This window comes from Lithobates pipiens, unplaced genomic scaffold (assembly GCF_037356315.1).
Source record: "Lithobates pipiens isolate NorthernLeopardFrog02 unplaced genomic scaffold, aLitPip1_a1.2 Scaffold_23, whole genome shotgun sequence".
Lineage (NCBI taxonomy): Eukaryota > Metazoa > Chordata > Amphibia > Anura > Ranidae > Lithobates > Lithobates pipiens.
In genome coordinates, this window is record NW_027507785.1 from 102669670 (window position 1) to 102693553 (window position 23884).

The 23884-nt window shown below is 41.7% G+C and overlaps 1 protein-coding gene across 3 annotated transcripts in view; it reads left to right on the top strand.

Moving 5' to 3' along the window:
• SLC6A1 (solute carrier family 6 member 1) overlaps window positions 1–23884 on the top strand; it is a 280638-nt gene that overhangs the window by 143890 nt on the left and 112864 nt on the right. For all 3 annotated transcript variants that reach the window (XM_077452110.1, XM_077452109.1, XM_077452111.1), the window contains 3 exons: window positions 2559–2690; window positions 13018–13118; window positions 21432–21541. In XM_077452110.1, coding sequence (XP_077308236.1) covers window positions 2559–2690; window positions 13018–13118; window positions 21432–21541 — 343 coding nt within the window. The remainder of the gene's footprint in view (window positions 1–2558; window positions 2691–13017; window positions 13119–21431; window positions 21542–23884) is intronic.

The following is a 23884-nucleotide window of genomic DNA, read 5'->3' on the forward strand; positions in this document are numbered from 1 at the left end:
CTCTTTTCTTTCGCTCCTCCAGACTGTACATATTAAAGAGAAAGTAAACCCTGCAAAGTAAATGCATAATGCATAATGTGATGGTATGCATCGTATACTAGCACATTATGTGACACTTACCTCCAAACAAAGGCCGCATCCCTGCTGAAGGTCAAATCAATCTTTGCCCGTCTTCCTTCCGGGGCTGCGGACTCCGGCTGTGTGACTGGCCGGAGCCGCGTGACATCACTCAAACTCATGAGAATGAGATCCGCCGGTCACAGCACAGGCTTCTGGAAAAATGGCATAGATGGCCATTCCTTCAGAGCACATGCACCGATGACATCATCGGCACAGTATACAGTAAATATCTCCTAAACAGTGCATGTTTAGGTAACATTCACAGTACCTATAGGTAAGCCTTATTCTAGGCTTACCTATAGGTACAAATAATACAGGAAGGTTTACTTCTTCTTTAAGTTTCTGAAGTCGCTCTCTATATGTTTTATCCCCCAGATCTTTCAACATTTTTGTTACCCGTCTCTGGATTTGTTCCATCTTATTAATATCTTTTTGTTACTGGGGTCTCCAAAACTTGGCATAATATTTCTAAATGAGATCTCACTAAAGATCTATATAGAGGAATCATGACGTCCTTCCTCCTGCTGATGATCCCTCTGGTGATGTATCCAAGAATGTAGGAATGTAGATAGTAGGTATGTACCTGAAGTAGGTATGTACTTGAGGTAGTTGACCAATTTTTCCAGGAAGCGTTGGTTTCCTAGCAAATTTTGGGGGATGATTATTTTGAAACAAACTGGTGCTCAGTTATATGGGCAACAGCAGAGGTTCTTTTTTACAGAGAGCTGCTTTATTTAAATTTTTACGATTGTTTAAGAGCTTAATATTGTATGTGCCTATTACAGTTATACCAGTACCCAAGAAGACAGAAACAATTTACTCTAGTTTGATTGTAGAATTGGGAGGAAATCAACACAAGCACAATGAATACCTGAGAACATAAACCAGGCAGGTAGGTTAAATCCGACATGTTAACCACTTGCTGACTGCCATACATATATATTATATATACGTCCTGTCAGCAAGTTGTTATACCAAGATCATGGCTGCTGGTATTGATTTTTATGGTGATCAGCTCTCTAGTAAAAGTGAACTAGGTGGCTCTACAGCTGTCCAACCACTTTACAGTACTAAAACAAAACCAAGGTTGTCAGCGCTCAATGGGTTTAGAAGCAGCATAAAACAGCATGAAAAGTTTAATAAGACATGCACATAGGAAAGCCAACATCCAGAGACAATGTAATAATGATGTGGATGAGGGAAATTTTTTATGTATTAAAAGCAGCTTATGGTACGGCTGGAGTTCCCATAGCCACGGGGAGCTGACGGCATCCACAGATGGAGTAAGCCTGGCAGTGGGGAGGGGCCAATCTCCCTGCTGCACTTGGCCAGACAAAGGATCCGTTGGGTGGCCTGGACTCGAAGGCTCAGTCCGGGGGTAGGCCACAAGCTGTGGAGGGGTGGGGCACCATATCCCACCTGTCAGTTTGCAGAGCCAGCTGGTGTACTGACAGGGATCTGGTGGTATACTGGCAAGAGTGTGGCTGCTCTTGTAGGACAGACAGAGCTGTACTGGTCCAAATGGGGAAGCCACGGTGTGGGAGCTGAGGTCAGACTGGGTTGGCTCATGTGGGTGGCGTCCAATGCTGAAGGCAGCCGAATGGGCTGGGGAACCTGCGTGTGCTCGGGAACCAGCATGACTTGCAAGCAGTACGGTTGCCCTGACTACACGTTTCACGCTCATGCAAATACATTTTTAGTGTATTTTTTCCTGAAAATTTGCATTTGATAAATGTCTGCACAAATATTGTGTGGCATAAGGAATTTTAACTACCACCATTTTGTTCTTCAGTGTTTATGCCCTCAGGAGATATATAAGTTCTAGGTAATTTTCTAGCAAAAAAAGCTGATTTTAACATTGCGTGAAAAGTAAAAAAAAATACCTTGGACAGTAAGTGGTTAAAATCATGTTTTTGTACCATACGTGGCCCCTTTCTCTCCTTCTTCATAGTTTCATAGTTAGTAAGGTTGAATAAAGACACCAGTCCATCCAGTTCAACCTGAGTGTCTACAATTGTCCCTATCCCTGTACATTACACACTCACATTTGTCCCTACCCTCAAGGAGCCCACAATCCACGGTCCCCATTCATACTAGGGCCAATTTTGGACAGAAGCCAATTAACCTACCTGCATATCTTTGGTTTGTGGGAGGAAACCGGAGTACCCGGCGGAAACCCACGCAGGCACAGGGAGAACATGCAAACTCCAGGCAGGTAGAGTTGTGGTTGGGATTTGAACCAGCGACCCTTCTTATTGCTAGGTGAGAGTGCTAACCACTACACCACTGTGCTTTGTGGTCCTCAGTGGTGTAAGAATATATATATCCCCTCAATTTGGCTTAATAGTTTATTTTAGTTTGGAATGTCTGGAGACTGTACATTATACAAAGTTACACTCTTACATTAAGAAAATTGACTATTGTTTTTTTCCTTTTAGGAGCATTTCTTATACCATATTTCTTAACCCTTATATTCGCTGGAGTTCCCTTGTTTTTACTGGAGTGTTCTCTGGGACAATACACATCTATTGGCGGTCTTGGAGTATGGAGACTCGCGCCAATGTTTAAAGGTACGTGAGGAACTGTTTTACTTACCGTATATACTCGAGTATAAGCCGAGATTTTCAGCCTCTTTTTTGAGGCTGAAAGTGCCCCCCTCGGCTTATACTCGAGTCATCGCTGTCTGCCCGCTCGATCAGCGTGTCGAGCAGACAGACAGCGGCCATTCTATTCAAAAGCCGCGCCTCCGGCTCCGCCTTCGCCTGTGATAGGCGGAACACTGAATTTCCCAGCAGCCTGTGTTCCGCCTATCACGGACATCGTATCATCCTCGTACTACGGACGAGGATGATACGACGTCTGTGATAGGCGGAACACAGGCTGCTGGGAAATTCAGTGTTCCGCCTATCACAGGCGAAGGCGGCGGCGCAGCTTTTGAACTTTACAATGGCCGCCGACGAAGAGGGCACGGGACGGCACGGCACGGGACGGGACGGGACGGGGGCAAGGCAAGGCACGACACGGGACGGATGCAAGGAGGCAAGGCACGGCACGGGACGGAGGCTCGGGACAAAGGTAGGCTGGACACACACACACACACACACACACACACACACACACACACACACACACACACACACACACACACACACACACACACATGGATGGAGACACACACAGGGATGGATGGATGGATGGATGGAGACACACACACACAGGGATGGATGGATGGATGGATGGAGACACACACACACAGGGATGGATGGATGGATGGATGGAGACACACACACACAGGGATGGATGGATGGATGGACACACACACACACAGGGATGGATGGACGGACACACAGGGATGGACGGACACACAGGGATGGACGGACACACAGGGATGGACGGACACACAGGGATGGACGGACACACACACAGGGATGGACAGGCATGTCTCACCCTCGGCTTATACACGAGTCAATAAGTTTGCCAGTTTTTTTGGGGGTAAATTGGGGGCCTCGGCTTATATTCGGGTCGGCCTATACTCGAGTATATACGGTATTTATTGGGACCATGTCTTCTATTATGATTTCACAATATATGTTACATAGTTGCATATCATTCATGTTTTTTGTGTGTGTAATGTTGAAATGTATGTACAAATATGTATAACATGTCACAAAGAATTTATTAATTTGTAAAAATGTGTGATATTAATGTCCTAACCTAAGGAAGGAATCCCTTCTGGAAAAATTGGTTGGCAAAATATGAAAATACAACATACCTGGACACGTAAGGCAGTGAGAGTGTAGGTGGCAGATGCAGTAAACCTTTATGAAAATTAGAGAAATTAGAGAAATGTTATAAATAAAATCACTGCAGTATATTAATAAGACAGTAGCAACCAGCACTGCAATCTAAGAAAATTGCGTGAATACATGAAATAAAAATGTGCAGCGCTAAATATAAAAAGTGAATATTAACATATCAACATAATAAAATGCACTCTGCAAACATGTGACTGTCACTGGCAGTGCATCCACAAGGCCACCCCCTCTCTCCAGCCACCCCCTCTATCATCAATAGATAGATCAATGCATTGCATGAATCTATCTATGGCCCTGCTGCCACCCCCTATTCAGTCGCCCTGCCCCTTCATTTGCCCTGCCCCTTCATTTGCCCTGCCCCTTTTCAGCACCTGAATTAAAGCAGCGGAGGGTGTTTTTGAAGCATCTGATTAGAGCCATAGGATCTAATAGACATAAAAAAAGGTGACCCGTGAGCACCATGCTTGGCGTTCGCAGTTCTCCCAGGTATGTTAGAAAAGCAAATAAATAATAGCTTTCCTGACACTGAACCGCCTCTCCGCCAATCAGGTGCTCAGGTCTGTTACCCGTCATCTGATTGGCTGAAACGACAAGCTCTGTGATTGGATGTCAGGCGTCCAATCATAGGAGAGGATGGGAGAAGGCATCAAGGAGCATGGAGGACACTGCTTGCTGCCCGTCACCCACCGGCATCACCTGCTGTCCACCAAGACAGGGTAAGTGCCGGACACATGGCGAGGGGGTGGGTGGGGGTGTCACAGTGGGAGCATTTGATGGGCACAGTGGCTGCATTTGATAGCACAGTGGCGGCAATTGATGGGCACAGTGGCTGCATTTGATCGGCACATTTATTGCCGCCACTGGTGACTGCCATACATTATCTCATAAAAGTCACATTTTTGTAAATATTTTATTATATCTTTTCTTGTGACAACACTGAAGAAATTACACTTTGTTACAATGTAAAGTAGTGAGTGTACAGCTTGTATAACAGTGTAAATTTTCTGTCCCTTCAAAATACCTCAACACACAGCCATTAATGTCTAAACCACTGGCAACAAAAGTGAGTACACCCCTAAGGGAAAATGTCCAAATTGGGGCCAATTAGCCATTTTCCCTCCCCAGTGTCACATGACTCATTAGTGTTACAAGGTCTCTTGTGTGAATGGGGAGCAGGTATGTTAAATTTGGTGTTATCGCTCTTACTCTCTCATACTAATTGCTGGAAGTTCATCAAGAATTGTTGCTCTACATAAAGATGGCCTAGGCTATAAGAAGATGGTCAAGACCCTGAAAGTGAGCTGCAGCATGGTGTCCAAGACCATACAGGGGTTTAACAGGACAGGTTCCACTCAGAACAGGCCTCGCCATGGTTGACCAAAGAAGTTGAGTGCAAGGGCTCAGCATCATATCCAGAGGTCATCTTTGGGAAACAGACATATGAGTGCTGTCAGCATTGCTGCACACTACACTGAATTGGTCTGCATGGTTGTCATCCCAGAAGGAAGCCTCTTCTAAATATGATGCACAAGAAAGCCCACAAACAGTTTGCTGAAGACAAGCAGACTAAGGACGTGGATTACTGGAACCATGTCCTGTGGTCTGATGCAACCTAGATAAACATATTTGGTTCAGATGGTGTCAACCAGGCGAGGAGTACAAAGACAGGAGTGTTTTGCCTACAGTCAAGCATGGTGGTGGGAGAGTCATGGTCTGGGGCTACATGAATGCTGTCAGGACTGGGGAGCTAAAGTTCCTTGAGGGAACCATAAATGCCAACATGTACTATGATATACTAAAGCAGAGCATGATTCCCTCCCTTTGGAGACTGGGCTGCAGGGCAGTATTCCAACATAACGACCCCGAATACACCTCCAAGATGACCACTGCCTTGCTAAAGGAGGGGAGGGTAAAGATGATGGACTGGCCAAGCATGTCTCTAACAGCTATGTGATGTCTTCATGGAGGAGTGGAAGATGACTCCAGTGGCAACCTGTGAAGCTCTGGTGAACTCCATGACCAAGAGGGTTAAGGCAGTGCTGGAAAATAATGGTGGCCACACAAAAACTTTGGGCCCAATTTGGACATTTTCAATTAGGGGTGTACTCACTTTTGTTGCCAGTGGTTTAGACATTAATGGCTGTGTGTTGAGTTATTTTGAGGGGACAGAAAATTTACACTGTTATACAAGCTGTACACTCAAGTGTCATTTCTTCAGTGTTGTCACAAGAAAAGATATAATAAAATATTTACAAAGATGTGAGGGGTGTACTCACTTTTGTCAGATACTGTACATAACCAAATATAGAAGATTAGGTGACCTGACAAACATCAACTATATAGTCCAATTGGTGATTCAAAACGCTAGTTCATTCACATAATTTGTGAGACGAAATCCAAGAGTATTGACTTAAGGAGTCACCACGATATGTGCATCCATCACCCAGTGGAGGAGATGGAATATGATTACCATAAGGCACCATCAACCAAGCGTGTAGTATTAAGGATCAGGATGGTAGTCATAAAGATGGTATCCACAAGTAAAGGTGGCAAAGTTTTCCTCCACAGCCTAACCACTTGTTAAGTTACAGATTGCAGCAACCATAAAAAACAAAAGACCTTCACAGAGTGAAAAACTGTTTGACTACGGGTTTTATTTAAAAAGTAGAAAACTCACATAAATCCAGGATATCAAGCATCAATAAAATGTCTCCTTATTGTGATCACAAAGGCATAGAAAAATGGGCGCATATACCCCAGTTGAAGTCTTTGTAGATGAAACGCATCGGATTGGATGAGTCCTTTCCATGCCATTGCACCAATTTTCCTATGCCTTTGTGATCACAATAAGGAGACATTTTATTGATGCTTGATATCCTGGATTTTTCTACTTTTTAAATAAAATCCATAGTCAAACGGTTTTACACTATGTGAAGATCTTTTGTTTTTTATGGTTGCTGCAATCTGTAACTTAACAAGTGGTTTGGCTGTGGAGGAAAACTTTACTGCCCTTAAAGTGGATGTAAACCCACTCTCATCCTTTCTAAACTACTACCATAGTGGTTCTCTATAAGGATATACATGCCTCTCGCATGTATCCTTACATGTCTAATGTCTCCCCTCTGTCTGTTATGTTGTGATAGTGCCAAGTGCTTTATGGAAGAAGACCACCCATTGTGCTCTGTCTGTTATAAGACCCAAAAAACTGCAGATTCTGTGGTGTGCGATGTCAGTAGGCTCCCCACCAACCTCTACACTCCCCTTGTCAAGATGAATTTTCTCCTGTGTATTTCTTACACTGAACTTCTGCTATAATCACTAACATCCAGTCAAAACCCAGAAAAGTCACCACATGACTTCAGAATGCCCAATCATGCTGAGGTGTGGAGCAGCCAATCCTGGGAGAGCTGGAGAACAAAGGAGGAGGGGATGAGAATTACACATAATGCCTCTCTCAGTCTCGTGCATGAGATATGTAAATCACCTGTCACTCGCAGCAGGGGGGGAGGGGGTGAATGGACTGGTGTTTCTCTGTCTGTCCTTTTTTTATCTCACTGAAAAAAGATAAGAGGATTGCTCAGAGCTGGATTAACTCTTAGTGGCAAGAATGGGCACAGATGATATGAAATCCTATATTGTACAAGTTACAAGCCTAAATGAAAAAACAAATCGGGTTTACATCCACTTTAAGTATGGATACCATCTTTATGACTACCATTCCATTCCTTAATACTACACGCTTGGTGGATGCTGTCAATACTCTTGAATTTTTCTCACAAATTTATGTGAATGAACTAGTGTTTTGAATCTCTAATTGCACTATACAGTTGATGTTGGTCATGTCACTCAAGTTTCTTTTTATTTTTATATATGAAAGTATATTTTTGCACAGTGCACTTTATTATGTTGATACGCCAATAGTCAGTTGATGCTGTTCAGGTCACCTAATCTTCTATATTAGGTCTTTTTGAAAATTAAACTTTATATCGGTGTGTGTAAAACCAGAAAAAACAACAAGCTTTTTCATTCCCATTGACTTGTGTGGGGGAAAGCAGAATTTCAAATTCAAATAAAAGTCTATCTACACATGCCCTTTCTTGGTGACTGGATCTGTAAAAACCTTACCTTTTAACTGAAACATGTGTGTCTCTGTTTATCACATTCTACATTATAAGAACATAGTCTGTATATTGGGAAGCCAAATAATTTCTAAAATGGAATTACAGAATTGGTTATGAAAATTGGTCTGATATAGATCTTCTTTGTGCTTGTAGTGCTCATCCCCATAGGGGCCGCTGTGGATTTAAATAGGTTCATTCCCAAGTTAGTGCAAAAAAGCCATGTACATAACAGCAGTCCATCCAGTCTGGCTCAATATATAGTCTAGGTGACTTTTTGTTGCTCCAATGTGTGCCTATCACTTCTGTTTAATAGTGACAGGAAGTCCCCACCCTTAAATGTCCTAACAAAACACCAAATTCTGTCCTCGGCTCTACCATACACAAGGATATGCGCCCTGGATAATATATAATATATATATATATATATATATATATATTTTTTTTTTTTTTTTTTTTTTTTGTGGTACACTAATAGAAGCTAAAATAAGGGTATTAATATGGACTTAGTGCTATATTTAACTGGAACATTTTTGTTCTGGTTTATTTATATTTTATTTTATTATGAGGTTTTATTAATACAGCTGCTGGGTTGGATGGTCGTTGTTATGTTTACCCAGTGGGCCTATTGGAATAAAAAAGATTATTATTGATTACTCACAGAAGCAGACTGGGGGTTATAATGTAATTATTTATATATTGTTAAATGCAATCCACTATATAGACTATGCATCAGTTTGTAGTTGGTTCTAAGATATCGCAAAGGCTATATATGATTTGCGGAGGACTGCAGGTTTTTCCTTAATTTTTTATATTCATTGAGTGTGTAAAGGGTGTTAAAAACATTTTATGCTAGCCTAGTACAGCTTCTAATATTAGCCATTTTTATTTACTACATGGTGAAACACATTTTCATATGTGATGTACAGTACCTTGAAAAAGTATTTATGCCCCTTGAAATTTTGCACATTTTGTCAATGTTACAACCAAAGACGTAAATGTATTTTATTGGGATTTTATGTGATAGATCAACACAAAGTGGCACATAATTGTGAAGTGGAAGGAAAATGATAAATGTTTTTTACATTTTTATACCAATAAATATGTGAAAAGTGTAATGTGCATTTGTATTCAGCCCCCCTGAGTCAATGCTTTGTAGAACCACCTTTCACAGCAATTACAGCTGAAAGTCAGTGACATTTATGCTTATTCTTCTTGGCAAAATAGCTCAGGCTCTGTCAGATTGGATGGACAGTGTCTGTGAACAGCAATTTTCAAGTCTTGCCACAGATTCTGAATTGGATTCAGGTCGGGGCTTTGACTGGGCAATTCTAACACATGAATTTGCTTTGACCCAAACCATTTAATTGTAGCTCTGGTCGTATGTTTAGGGTTATTGTACTCAGTGGCGGCTGGTGGTCACAATTTTAGGGGGGGGCACAAAACAGACCTGGCTCCCTCACTCACCCCCCCCCCCCCCCAAGGCAGGCTCTTGCACTACATAGTAACTGGCAGATCTATAGGAGATTGCACAAACTGTATTGTGTATGGTCTGCTGTAAAAGGGGATTGGACAGAGTATGGACAGATTTAGGACAATACCAAGAAATAAATTGCTTTCATATAGGAAAGAGGAGGGATAGCCAGCATATACACAACCAGCAGGAAGGGGTGTGCAGGAATGGATGGACAGGTAGGTGAGTAGGTGGATAGATGGATGGGTGAGGAGATGGATGTGTGGGAGGATGGGTGGATGGATGGATGGATGGATAGGTGGGTGGATGGATGGGTGGATAGGTAGGTGGATGGGTGGGTGGGTGGGTGGATGGATAGGTGGGGGTGATGGGTGGATGGATGGGTGGATGGATGGATAGGTGAGTGGATGGGTGGGTGGATGGGTGTATGGATGGATAGGTGGATGGATGGATGGATGGATGGATGGATAGGTGGGTGCATGGATGGGTGGATAGTTAGGTGGATGGAAGGATGGATAGGTGGGTGAGTGGGTGGGTGGGTGGATGGATGGATAGGTGGGGGGATGGGTGGATGGATGGGTGGATGGATGGATGGATGGGTGGATGGATGGGTGGATGGGTGGGTGGATGGATGGATGGGTGGGTAGATGAATAGGTGGGTGGATAGATGGGTGAGTGGGTGGATAGATGGGTGTGTGGGTGGGTGGGTGAATGGATGGATGGATAGGTGGATGGATGGATGGATGGGTGGGTGGGTGTTTGGGTGGATGGATGGGTGGGTGGATGGGTGGGTAGATGGGTAGGTAGGTGGATGGATGGGTGGATGGATGGGTGGATGGATAGGTGGGTGGATAGATGGGTGAGTGGGTGGATGGATGGATGGGTGGGTGGGTGGTTGGGTGGATGGATGGGTGGATGGGTGGGTAGATGGATAGGTAGGTGGATGGATGGGTGGATGGATAGGTGGGTGGATAGATGGGTGAGTGGGTGGATGGATGGATGGGTGGATGGATGGATGGGTGGGTGGGTGGGTGGATGGATGGATGGGTGGGTGGGTGGGTGGGTGGATGGATGGATAAATGGATGTGTGGATAGATGGATGGGTGGGTGGATGGATGAATGAATGGGTGGATGGATGGATGGATGGGTGGATGGATGGGTGGGTGGATGGATGGGTGGATGGATGGGTGGGTGGATAGATGGGTGGATGGGTGGGTGGATGTATGAATGGGTGGATGGATGGGCCGGTGGATGGGTGGATGGATGGATGCAGCAAGGAAGGAGATATTTAATGATCAGGAGATGGTAGATCTGCCTGTCAGTGTTCTGATCCAGCACAGATTAGTGTACAGTGAAGAAAGCCTGTCTTCCCCTCCTGCTGTCATCTCCTGTCTTCCCAGCACAATGTCACCATGCCATCCAGTATGATTAGTTCCCCGCTGCCAGGCAGACACTCTAATCTCTGCTCTCAGACTGGGAGTAAATGTAGCTGGATGAGAGGAGAGGAGAGGACAGCCCGAACAACTAGCATAACATTTCCCACTGTGTGCCGAGCTGCCCCTCCCCCTACCTGCCACACATTTAACACTAGCAGCTCAATCCAGATGTACTGTCCTGGGAATGCGCTAAAAGCTTCTCAACCCTTCACTGCCTCTGCACTCCCCCCTCCTCCTCCCCAGATCCACTACACAGACAGCTGCTGTGATCACACTGCAGGTCTGAGAGCACAACACAAGTGCACTCTGCTTAATCTTACCTCCTAGCAGCTTCGTCAGTGATATGCCCCGATCACCAGCTGCCACCTCTGCTCATGTTTCGTGTTCCATCGTACCAGCCAGGATGAATCACTCAAAAAACTGAAAGTGTTTGGCGGGTCCGATAAAAGCACCACCCAATCACTAACCACCAAACGACACATAATGCCAGATGGGAGTGTGCAGAGCGCAGACCCTGGCACTCATGGAAGTCTAAATGCTAGCTTATAGATTTGTTTGCCCGCAATCACATGATTGTAATGACATAATGCATCCCATAGCACCTCTGTATCCAGCGCCCTGACCCCCCGCCCCCTATGGACAGGCCCCCACTGGTTGTACTGCTGGAAGGTGAACCTCCGCCCCAGTCTCAAGTCTTTTGCAGACTCTAACAGGTTTTCTTCTAAGATTGCCCTGTATTTGGCTCCATCCATCTCCCCATCAACTCTGACCAGCTTTCCTGTCCCTGCTGAAGAAAAGCATTCCCATATCATGATGCTGCCACCACCATGTTTCACGGTGGGGATGGTGTGTTTAAGGTGATGTGCAGTGTTGGTTTTCCACCCCTATAGCATTTTGCTTTTAGGCCAAAAAGTTCAATTTTGGTCTCATCTGACCAGAGCACCTTCTTCCACATGTTTGTTGTATCCCTCACATGGCTTCTCGCAAAAACTGCAAAGGGGATTTCTTATGGCTTTCTTCTTGCCACTCTTCAATAAAGGCCAGATTTGTGGAGTGCACGACTAATAGTTATCCTGTGGACAGATTCTCCCACCTGAGCTGTGGATCTCTGCAGCTCCTCCAGAGTTACCATGGGCCTCTTGGCTGCTATTCTGATTAATGTTCTCCTTGCCCGGCCTGTCAGTTTAAGTGGACGGTTATGTCTTGGTAGGTTTGCAGTTGTGCCATACTCTTTTTATTTTGTTGACAATGAATTGAACAGTGCTCCGAGTGATGTTCAAAGCTTGGAATATGTTTTAATAACCTAATCCTGCTTTAAACTTCTCCCCGACTTTATCCCTGACCTGTCTGATGTGTTCCTTGGTCTTCATGATGCTGTTTGTTCACTAAGGTTCTCTAACAAACCTCTGAGGTCTTCACAGAACAGCTGTATTTATACTGAGATTAAATTAGACACAGGTGGACGCTGTTTACTAATAAGGTGATTTCTAAAGGCAATTGGTTCCACTAGATTTTAGTTAGGGGTATCAGAGTAAAGGGGGCTGAATACAAATGCACGCCACACTTTTCACATATTTATTTGTAAAAAAAATTGAAAATCATTTCTCATTTTCCTTCCACTTTATGTGCCACTTTGTGTTGGTCTATCACATAAAATCCCAATAAAATACATTTACGTTTTTGGTTGTAACATGACAAAATGTGGAAAATGTCAAAGGGTATGAATACTTTTTCAAGGCACTGCATTTATATATTGTTATATGCAATCCACTATATAGAATATGCATCAGTTTGCAGTTGGTTCTTAAATACTGTAAAGGATATTTATGATTTTGGGATGTACTTTTTTCCTTAATTGTTTACATTCATTGAGCGTGTAAAGGGTGTGAAATACATTTGCAAGCACAGCTCCTGATAATAGCCATTTTTATTTACTACATGGTGAAACGCATTTTCATATGTGATATATGTGAGTGACTAGCATTTTATTATGAAAATCTTTCTTTCTCTCTTTGTCTCTCTGTTCAATCAATGCACATTTGTTTTCTCTACAGGTGTGGGGCTGGCTGCTGCTGTTCTCTCCTTCTGGCTAAATATTTACTATATCGTTATTATCTCCTGGGCCATTTATTATTTGTATAATTCATTTACCACAGTAAGTATTGGTGCATTTATTTTTCCTGATGAGCTTGTTTGGTGAACTGATTTACAATGTAGTCATTTAATATCTGATTTCCAAAATGTATCCCACGCTTCAAGGCAGATATAAACCACACACAATAATTCAGCTGTGGTTTAAATTAAAAAAAAATAATTTAATGAATGTATCGACATTTAATTAATGTGTCGACAACTGTAAGTACCTGAATTTGACTTAGTATCAACATCCTCCAATCTCCTGCACAGCAGAACTCAAACTGGAATAGGGAGGGGCAGCACTAGGTGTGCTGCATCTAAATGTGTGCAGGGGTATAAACGTAATAGTAAACTGCTGCTCCTTCACTGTTCAATCAGCAGAGAGATGATCCCATTTTTTGTCTTTGCTGTAAAAGTAAAAGGGATGCATTGCAGAACTCTGTAAATCTCAGACCCGAACAGACAGAAATGCAAATCCTTTGGCGGGTGAAGCAGCACCCATATATGTATTTTAATGGCACTATTGGTTGTTTAAAGTGCAGCTTTAAAGTGGTTGCAAACTCTCCCCCACAACTTTGTCCCATGTAAATTAGCATAAAAAGCCCTAATGAACACTGCTTGTAGATATCTCCTTACTTGCTTAGTATTGTAATCTTTTTTGTTCTTTAGAATGACGTCACTGAGCATGCCCAGATCTCCCCTGATTTACGGCACACTCTCTATGTGCTTATCTATCTGTTATCAGGACTTCCTACAGGACATTACTGATATCCCAGGAGACTGCATAATCACTCAGATCTTCCTCCTACACCCCATGTGACCATGTGACATCACATGCAGTGTAAACCTGGCCATTACTGCAGACTTGTCAGCTGAAGCTGATAAGACTCAAACAGGCAAACATTGGACACAAGTAAATACTATGCAATAAAACAAGTCCGCTATGAGCAGGGAAGCAGGGTTGCCATATAAACATTGGATTGAGAAGGAGGCTTGGTTAACAGTACAGGAAGTTCTCAATATAAGGGGGTGGAAATACACTCCACTGTGGACTCAGAAAACAATACTTAAGATGGTGCTGCCTAACCCCTGGAAACAAGTTTTTTTTTAAAGTTTCTTTAAACAGTAAGTAATATGCGATTTGGGCTGGATTACAGTGGCTATAGTTTGATAATTACTTATTTTAATGGACTAAATGAAAAGAAGCGTCATAGTGGGAGAGTTTACTTCCTCTTTAATAGCACTACTTTTCTATGTTTGAAAAGTGATATTGGAGTTTTTCTACATGGTAATATAAGTCTGAATCTGCTGTCCATGGTGCTGAAATAAATTCACCAACATTACGTGTGCCAAATCAAATAGCATGGACTATAAGGTCATTTCCTTTGTATTTCTTCTGCCAGCAAAAACACATACATGCCTAGGTTGCTGGGTCTAAGCTCTTATATATAATATACTAGTTGGATAAAAGTCAGAGCTACAGGTGAAATAATCTTCCAGGCAGTCCAATCTTCATGGAATCCACATGGACATGTCTTCAACCTTAGACAACCCAAATGGACCACTGTAGGTTTTAAGCCAACTGGACCACCAATGTATGTACTGGAGCCCTGTTGCCCTCTTCAGTTTGGAGAAAAAACAGAACTAGAAGCAAACAAAGAAAAAAGAAGCGCCAGCCTAGTGCATTGCTTTATACCGCTTTAATAAATATTTCAAAATAAGTACATTACACTCACAAAAGGAGAAAAATCACAGGCATTAAAAGCGTATCTCCACCAGACCCACAACCATTGGGTAGGGTGCAGCTGATGAATTTGAGGGACATGCTGCCTTCCTCAGGGGTGAAGCATTGTTTTTAATGCCTGTGATATTTCTCCTTTTGTGAGTATAATGTATTTATTTTTAAATATTGGGTAGGGTGCAGCTGATGCCTTATTTATTTTTAAATATTGGGTAGGGTGCAGTTGATGCTTTTTTCCGGGACATGCCTACTTCCTCAGGGAGGAAGTGTTGTTTTTAATGCCTGTGATATTTCTCCTTTTGTGAGTATAATGTATTTATTTTTAAATATTTATTAAAGAGGTATACAGTTATGAACTAGGCTGGCACACCCTCTTCCTTTGTTTTCTTCTTATATACTAGTATTATAACATCACCATACTGCTGAACAAGTGAGATAGCATGTGTAAAGAAACCCACACTATGGAAAATATAAGAATTGTGTGGCAGATTTCAGTTAAAGGTAGTATAGCAAACCCATTAAACATGAAAAACAATATAAAAAATATGTATCGCCACTTATATACAAATTACATAAATGTATCAATCTATGTGCAAAATAAATCAATTCATAAAATAATATGAATGTCCTAGTGAATTATTATTCTGCGTGAAAACTGAAGAAATGGTCCACCACCATCAAAAGTGAAAAAACCCTTCTTTAAAGCGGTAGTAAACCACCAGTGATTTTTTTTTTTACTCTGCAAGGCAAAGTTATAATATGCTAGTATGCATTTGTGTGAAACTTACCTTAGAAACTTACCTTAGAACAAAGCCCTTCCTGCAGCAAGCAGTCACCGCTGACAGGAATCCATCTTCACCCATCTTCCTTCTGGGTGCGTGGATCTCAGCTGTGTGAGTGGGCAGAACCGTGATGACTTCACCACCGTGCATACGTACGGGAGCCGCTATTCACAGCATGGGACTTTGAAGGAATGGGTGGTCGTTCCTTCAGAGCGCATGCAACAGTGATGTCACCAGCTGCATGTACAGTAAATATCTCCTACAAATTGCAGTTAAAGTGCAGTTAAAGTGTAAGTTCACCTTTACAGAAAAATCTGTAAGGCGAGCTTAAACAGGACCCCCTCCTCACCCCCCTTCCCCCAGTTCCACTGACCTGTTGCAAGGCAATCTCCCATTTTGAGCCCTGCTATAGCCTTGTCACATGTCAGGGGCTTAGAAATCCCCTGGCATTCACGCATCTTCTTCCCCGCTGACAGGACGGGCTACACGAGTTCTGATTGTTCGGCACCATCCATGTGATGGTGCCGACCAATTAAAATGCTCCTAAACGTCCTTCCGGATGGGGTACATTTTGGAAATGAAGCTGCAGGGATTTCTAAGCTCCGCACTCGTGATGCAGCTATAGCATGGCTCAGAACGGGAGATCTTCGTGCTGTAGGTCAATGGAACTTGGGGGGCTAAGGAGGGGGTCCTTAGTAAGTTCACCTTTTAGATTCTTCTGTAAAGGTGAACTTACCCTTTAAGTCTTATTATAGGCTCCCCTATAGGTAGAATTTATGTATGGGAGTTTACTCCGACTCTAAGTGTATGAAGACCAGCCACCATCTCCCTGTAGAGTCAACACTCACCAGGACGGATGACTGCCCTTACAACAGCATAAGTGCCTGTGACTCATGTCAGAACTCTCCAGAATGCATGAGAAACTTCACAATAATCTTCATCCAATGGCACTCCAGATGAAGTGCTTTCTTTTGATTTTAATGTGGATTGTTTTTATATCATATTCTATTAAACTACTACACTATTGGAGATAATTCCTGACTCCTGGCAATTTTTTTTTAATCATAGCTTGATTCCATCAGTCTCACATGCCCTTTGGGAAGTTCTGACATGAGTCGCAGGTGCTTATGCTGTTGTAAGGGCAGCCATCCATTCTCAAGAGTGTTGACTCACTCCATGTCTTGTGAGACATGTCCATGTCCATGTGTGTTGACTATATGTAGGCATTAGGTATGCTACATGCCTGATGTTTTATCTTACAGATACTAAGTTACTATACATTCAGCTACACCTGAAGAAGGGAACTAATGCAGGCCATACACGGTCGAATTTCGAACGAATTTTCTTTTCAAAATCAGAAAATTAGTTTCTTTTGTGATCCGATGATGCCACCATTGATTTTCGAAATTCCGCTGACCAAGCCTTCAATTTCACCTCATATTGCTACAGAAAAGAATTTTCTTGGCTGGGAATCTTCTTTTCTCTCCGTACATTTTCTTTTATCTCCGTACATTTTCTTTTCTTATTACGTTTCTCGCACGATTCTCCCATCATTGATTAGAAAATCGTTTGTTTTTCAAAAATTTTCCAACATGTCCGATTCCTCAAATTTGATTTCCGCACGAAAATCGGCTGTTGCTGCAGCCCACTAATGGTGCGAAATTCATACGGAAATTCTTAGATACGATTTTCGAAAGAAAATTCTTTCGAAATTCGAACCATGTATGGCCGGCATAAGAGTCACAAAACGCGTTGAGTTTTTGGATGCAATTTATGTTTTAAATATGTATTGACAGTTGGATTGTATACTACAGGCAACATTATATTTAACTATGTATGGAATACATTAATATGGATTCATTACAAATCAGCTTGTTACCATTTTATCCTCCTTTTGTATGCAATATTTATTAATTTATTAAGCAACAATGTGGGAATCTAGTTATTCATTGGCTGTATGTGTTGTGCCTCATTTAAAGTCCCAGGGCAAATACATTGGTTGTATGGATATGAAGGATGGAGGCACATCACTGGGTGCATCATGCCACATTCTATGTTGATATATTTAAGACAAAATGTCCCCAACTGTTTGCATACCTTCTACCAACAGACCCTTGAGACAATGAGCACAGATTGAATATTTTGGGCACAATGGATATCGTATTGTATTGCTTGTATTTACAATATATCCTGTAGTTTCAGATGTTCCTCACACTCCCAATCATCTAGCCTACAGTATTTGACAATAAAATGTTATTTTTAAAAATAATTTCTGTCATAATGTATTTTTTTGTTTAACACGTTAGGAATATCCTTCTGCTCTTATTACCTCTTTATTATCTGAAATGATTATTCATTTATTTCATCCAGCCCTCTTAGTCTCACAACCCCCCCCCCCCCCCCCCCCATATTTGTGTTCTTTGCCTCTTTCTCCTATTCCTCCTTTCACCTCCATCTTTCTTATTCCACAATCTATATTTTGGTCTGTCTCTTTTGCTTTTTCAACCTCTTCTGACTGTTGATCTTCCAGACTTTCTCTTTCTATTTCTAAAAACGTTTTCCTTTTTAGATTATTTCGGTCTCTCTTAAATTTTCTATCTCTCTTTATCTTGCAGGCTTTCTCTTTCTATCCATTTAGTCAATTGTCTTCACTTTTAAACAATTTATATCTCAATCATATTTTTTTATACCTTTTTTTTAAAGATCCGCTGCTTGCAGCTACAAAATAAATAAGTGAAAAACCAATGCCAACATGTTTTAACACATATAGTGTCTTCATCAGGCAGAGTGCAATTTAGTACCATTGATTAGTGTATGGTGTACAAATAAATCACAGTATCTTGTATTTACAAGCATTAAGGAACAATAGATATTCACAAATGTATATTCTGCTGCCAGACCAAAACAACATATATTTCAGAAAGGTGGGTTCATCCTTAAGCAAGGGATATGCCATTCGTTTTCCTAGATTACCAGAATCTGAAAAAAGAGAAATGCTAACTTGATAATCAGATGACAAGTCTACTTCCTTTATATGGGCACACTTTTTATGTGAATAAAGATATTGTTACATAGTAAGGTTGAAAAAAGACACAAGCTTATCAATAGAAAGGATAAATAAATAGAAAACCTCCATATTCAGAACTATATACACATAGCTAATCCAGAGGAAGGCAAAAAAATAAAAAAATAAAACATGGTTCAATTTGCTAGAGTGGGGGAAAAAAAATCCTTCCTCATCCCCTGACAATAGTTACATATTTCCTGAATCAACAATGTCTGGTGTCATTAGCTATACATTTTAATATCCAGTAATATTTTGTCAATTTAGGAATCTTGTTATTAGAATAATCTACAGAGGTGGCCAGCAATATATATCTTTTGAGGGAGACTATTCCACATTTTTTACAGCTCTAACTGTGAAGAAGCCTTCCTGTACTGTATGAGGAAGTAAATATATTTTCCTCCAGATGTAGAGCGTTGTAGTGACCTTAACGTGAATAACTGCACCAAGCTCACTTTAGGAACCACTTATTTATTTATACATGATGATCCTGAACCCCTTAATTGCCTCTTCTTATAAGAGAATACATTTAGCTCATCACAAAGGGTTAAAAGCACTTACAAGATTGTTGAGTGTTAAAAAGCATGATAAAATCAGGAGTCCTCATCTGGGGCATTTGTCCATCCTCTGCATGGCGGTAGAGAACAGTGTAGAGCCATCCAACAGCAGTAAAGCCTTCTCATACGTGCTGGAGAGAGGAGGCAGCAGGGAAGCCTTTGTTCCGGGTTTACTGCGGGACACGCGAGACTGGTGGCATCAGTAGGGAGAAAGAGGCGTGTGCCGCTCCATCCTCAGACCTACGCCCATACTCCTCAAGCTGGCTTATGAATGGTGAGGGAGAGGAGTAAGGGGAGGAGTATGGGCGGATGTTGGATATACAATGATAAGGGAAGTGACAAGTGTATTAGGAGGACGGCCAAGACATGGACAGCCAAGACGTTATTATCATTAATGTCAGGCTTACATACAATGACATCCTGAAAGAATTTGACACAGACGTACAGGGCACAGATGGCATTGGTTAAATTGGCAATAATAAATAAGTATACAAACGTATGGTAGACATTGAATCAGTATACAGGCGTGTTACATGGTTAGCTGGGAGTCAATATTCACATGTTATAAAGGCGGCCAGGCGTTTGTACACTTGCAAATAAGATCGTAAATCTAATGTTGAATTGACAATGAATAAATATACAACCGTGTTACAAGGGCAGCCGGGCGTCTATACACATGTGTTACGGGGGCGGCCAGGCATCTATACATATGCAAATAAGCTAATAAAGCTATTAAAAGGGGATTATAAAAATAGGAAAGAGCGATATAATATAGTGGATGTTGTGTGAATTGTACTGATTATGGCTGTAACAATGATAAAACAATGCTGGATAATACTTGAGTGTACACTTATTCATAATCAAGTAATATCCAGCATTGTTTTATCATTGTTACAGCCATAATCAGTACAATTCCCACAACATCCACTATATTCTATTGCTTATTCCTATTTTTAAAATCCCCTTTTAATCAGATTTATTACCGTATTTGCATGTGTACAGGCATCTGGCCACCCTGCAACACATGTGTATAGATGCCCGGCAGCCTTTGTAACACAGCTGTATATTTATTAATCGTCAACCCAATATTAGACTTATGACCTTATTTGCAAGTGTACAAACGCCCGGCCGCCTTTATAACACATGGATATAGACACCTGGCTGACCATGTCACTCCTATATACTGATTCAATGTCAACCTTATGTTTGTATACTTATTTATTATTGCTAATTTAACCACTGCCATCTGTGCCCTGTACCTCTGTGTCAAATTCCTTCAGGACTTCATTGTATGTAGCACTGACATTACCCATCCAATTTGCGGGTGCATGGTCGTCTTGGCCATCCTCATAATACACCCGTCACTTCTCTTATCATTGTGTATCCAAGATTGACCCATACTCCTTCCCTTACTCCTCCCCCTCACCATTCATAAGCCAGCTTGAGGAGTATCGGCAAAGGTCTGATGAAGGAGCGGCACATGCTCCAAAACGCGTTACCACCTTTTATTCCCACTGATGCCATCAGCCTCGTGTGCCCCACAGTGAACCCGGAACACAGGCTTCCCTGCTGCTTCCTCTCTCCAGCACGTACGAGAAGGCTTTACAGCTGTTGGACGGCTCTACACTGGTCTCTACCACCTTGCCGAGGATGGACAAATGCCACAGATGAGGGCTCATGATTTTTTCATGCTTTTTAACACTCGACGATCTTGTTGTTGCTTTTAACCCTTTGTGCGCTTTATTAAATGTTGCATACTGCACTTAGAAGCACCTTTCTTTTCATTTTTAGTTTAGGGCAGCCTGGAGAAAGCGAGAAACTCAGCCAGGTGGCTTTATTGCTTTATCTTATGTGCCAAGATTCTTTCTTACTCACTATTCCAAGTGACCAGTATTCCTAGGGCAGAAAATGAGAAGTCTCCCATTATGGTGCACATAAAGCCAAACAAAATTGTCAGAGGTGCTAATATTTCCTTGCTTTTATGGAGAAATGTACCCTCTGTTCTTATTGTAATTACCATTTTCACCAGGACAGGAAGTATTGTTAAGTATTCCCCCAACTGGACACAACCAGGAACTAAAATGAAGCAAGGGCTCTAACAAATATGATATAGTCTGGGATTCCACCATATCTGTTATATGTGCACATTTTAAGTTTTAAAGCATTTCCACTTTTTGTAACCATTTAGGCTCTACCTTGGAAACACTGTGACAATCCATGGAATACGGAGCGCTGTTTCTCCAATTATTCTATCGTCAACACCACCAACCTGACCAGTGCTGTGACTGAGTTTTGGGAGTAAGTAAATTTTTCATCTTCTATGTCATCTGGACTGTATTAAATGTGAATATGATTAATGTTCGCTTAAATTGCATTTACTGATAATGGTTGTGGGATATATATGTAAATATTGGCTTAATATTGGTAGTAAACCCGCAGATTTTATTTTTTTAAACCTGTAAGGCAAAAGGCATAATGAGCTAGCATGCACCGCATACTAGCTCATTATGAAATACTTACCTTAGAACGAGGTGTCGGCAGGTGATCGCGCTCCACGCAGAGGGAGCTGACATTTTCCTTTGGTGTGTGTTCCTGGTATCACGGCTCCGATGCTATGAGTGGCCGGAGCCACAAATGTCGTCGCTCCCATGCATGCACACGGGGTCCGCCAGACCTTTCAGCCAAGAAATTCAGAGCGCATGCACCCATGGAGTCAGCGGCTGCATGCAAGGGGAATATCTCCTAAACCATACAGGTTTAGGAGATATTCTTTTTACCTACAGGTAGGCCTTATTATAGGCTTACCTGTAGGTCAAAGTAAAAAAAAAGACTTTACTACTGCTTTAATTACAAAAATTGAGAAGGCTGATAATATGCTTCTGAAATGTACTTTAGCTGGTCCAGTGGCAGACACATTGTTCCGTGAGTTGTTTTTAATTTATGGCCCACCACCATTTTATTTGGATCATGAATAAGGGTCAGTGTACACAGACATTTGTGTTGTGACATGTTTTTGTGAAACATTCTTGCAGGATTTGGAAGACGGCATTCAAATTTTGAATTTGATCTTATTAAGAAATAGACTGAAAATTACTTATCTGATGATGGCAGGTGGGAGAGTACATAAGGGAATGGAGTGTTTCAGAGTGGCTCTGAGTGTCACCAGTGTCCCCCGCACCTCTGGTCAAATGCGGTACTGTACATCCCATTGGCTTAAATCCTGCTCATCTTGTGAGACAACACTCGCAAACCAAGTCAGGATTTAAAAATAAATAATAGCTCTTATTGTGAAACACTTGTAAACCATGTTACTCGTAATCCGAGGTATTGCTGTATTGTGTATGATCTTAATACAAAGGCTATAGTTGCTGATCCTTCAATTTTTACGTCTTTAAGTCCAAAGACTGGCAGAGCTGAAATTGACTGAAATTGATAGTGCTGAAGCGAAGAACCTTTTCTTTTTCGTTATTATTATTATTGGGCGGCCACATACAGCTACAAAAAGTTTAAAATTTTATACATGTGGATAACGTAATGCACCACAAATAGGGGTTGATTTACTAAAGGCAAATAGACTGTGCACTTTGCAAAATGAAGTTGCACTTTGCAAGTGCAATTGCTCCAGAGGTTTTTACAAAGAATACTCAATCACATGCAAGGAACATAACAAAAACAGCATTTTTTGCATGATTGGATGATGGAGGCCATCAGAGCTTCTGCTCTGGAGAAACTGCACTTGCAGAGTGCCACTGCACTTTGCAAAGTGCACAATCTATTTGCCTTTAGTAAATCAGCTCTATAGTGTTTTGTGTATTCTCAGAGTTTTACGTAAGGACACTGGGTCAGGTTACATGCTCAGTTTAAATGCAAGCAGTGATTAACAGAATTCATTGTAAAACGGAATCTATTTATGCTTGATAAATATGCTAATAAAATCATGATCATGGTTATTATATACCATTGTTTTGATGAATACTATCCACCTTATGTGTTAAAGCTGTATACAATAGTCAGCTAAACTGTAAAGTGGTCTGGCATGGGGTAGTAGATACATTGTGGATGTGTATATTGGTTGACAGTCATCACTGACTGTGAGTCAGTGTATGTTACACCTTGACCCAACTGTAAATATAGCTGATAGTAAAATTATGAGTGTACTTATGATCAATTGTGTAAATTTGCAAGCTCTAGCATGTCTTGTCATGCCTTTACACAGCAGTGTACACAAGCATGGCACATACACTATATTGTCAAAAGTATTGTGACGCCTGCCCTTACACACACATGAACTTTAATGGCATCCCAGTCATAGTCTGTAGGGTTCAATATTGAGTTGGCCAGCCCTTTGCATCTATAACAGCTTCAACTCTTCTGGGAAGGCTGTCCACAAGGTTTAGGAGTGTGTCTATAGTAATGTTTGACCATTTTTCCAAAAGCACAGTTGTGAGGTCAGGTACTGATGTTGAACAAGATGGCCTGGCTCCACTGTAATTTATAAGGGACCATCCACAAACTGTTTCCACAAAGTTTGGAGCATGAAATTGTCCAAAGTGTCTGGGTATGCTGACGCCTTAAGAGTTCCCTTCACTGGAACTAAGGAGCCAAGCCCAACCCCACACCATAGCCCCCCTCCACCAAATG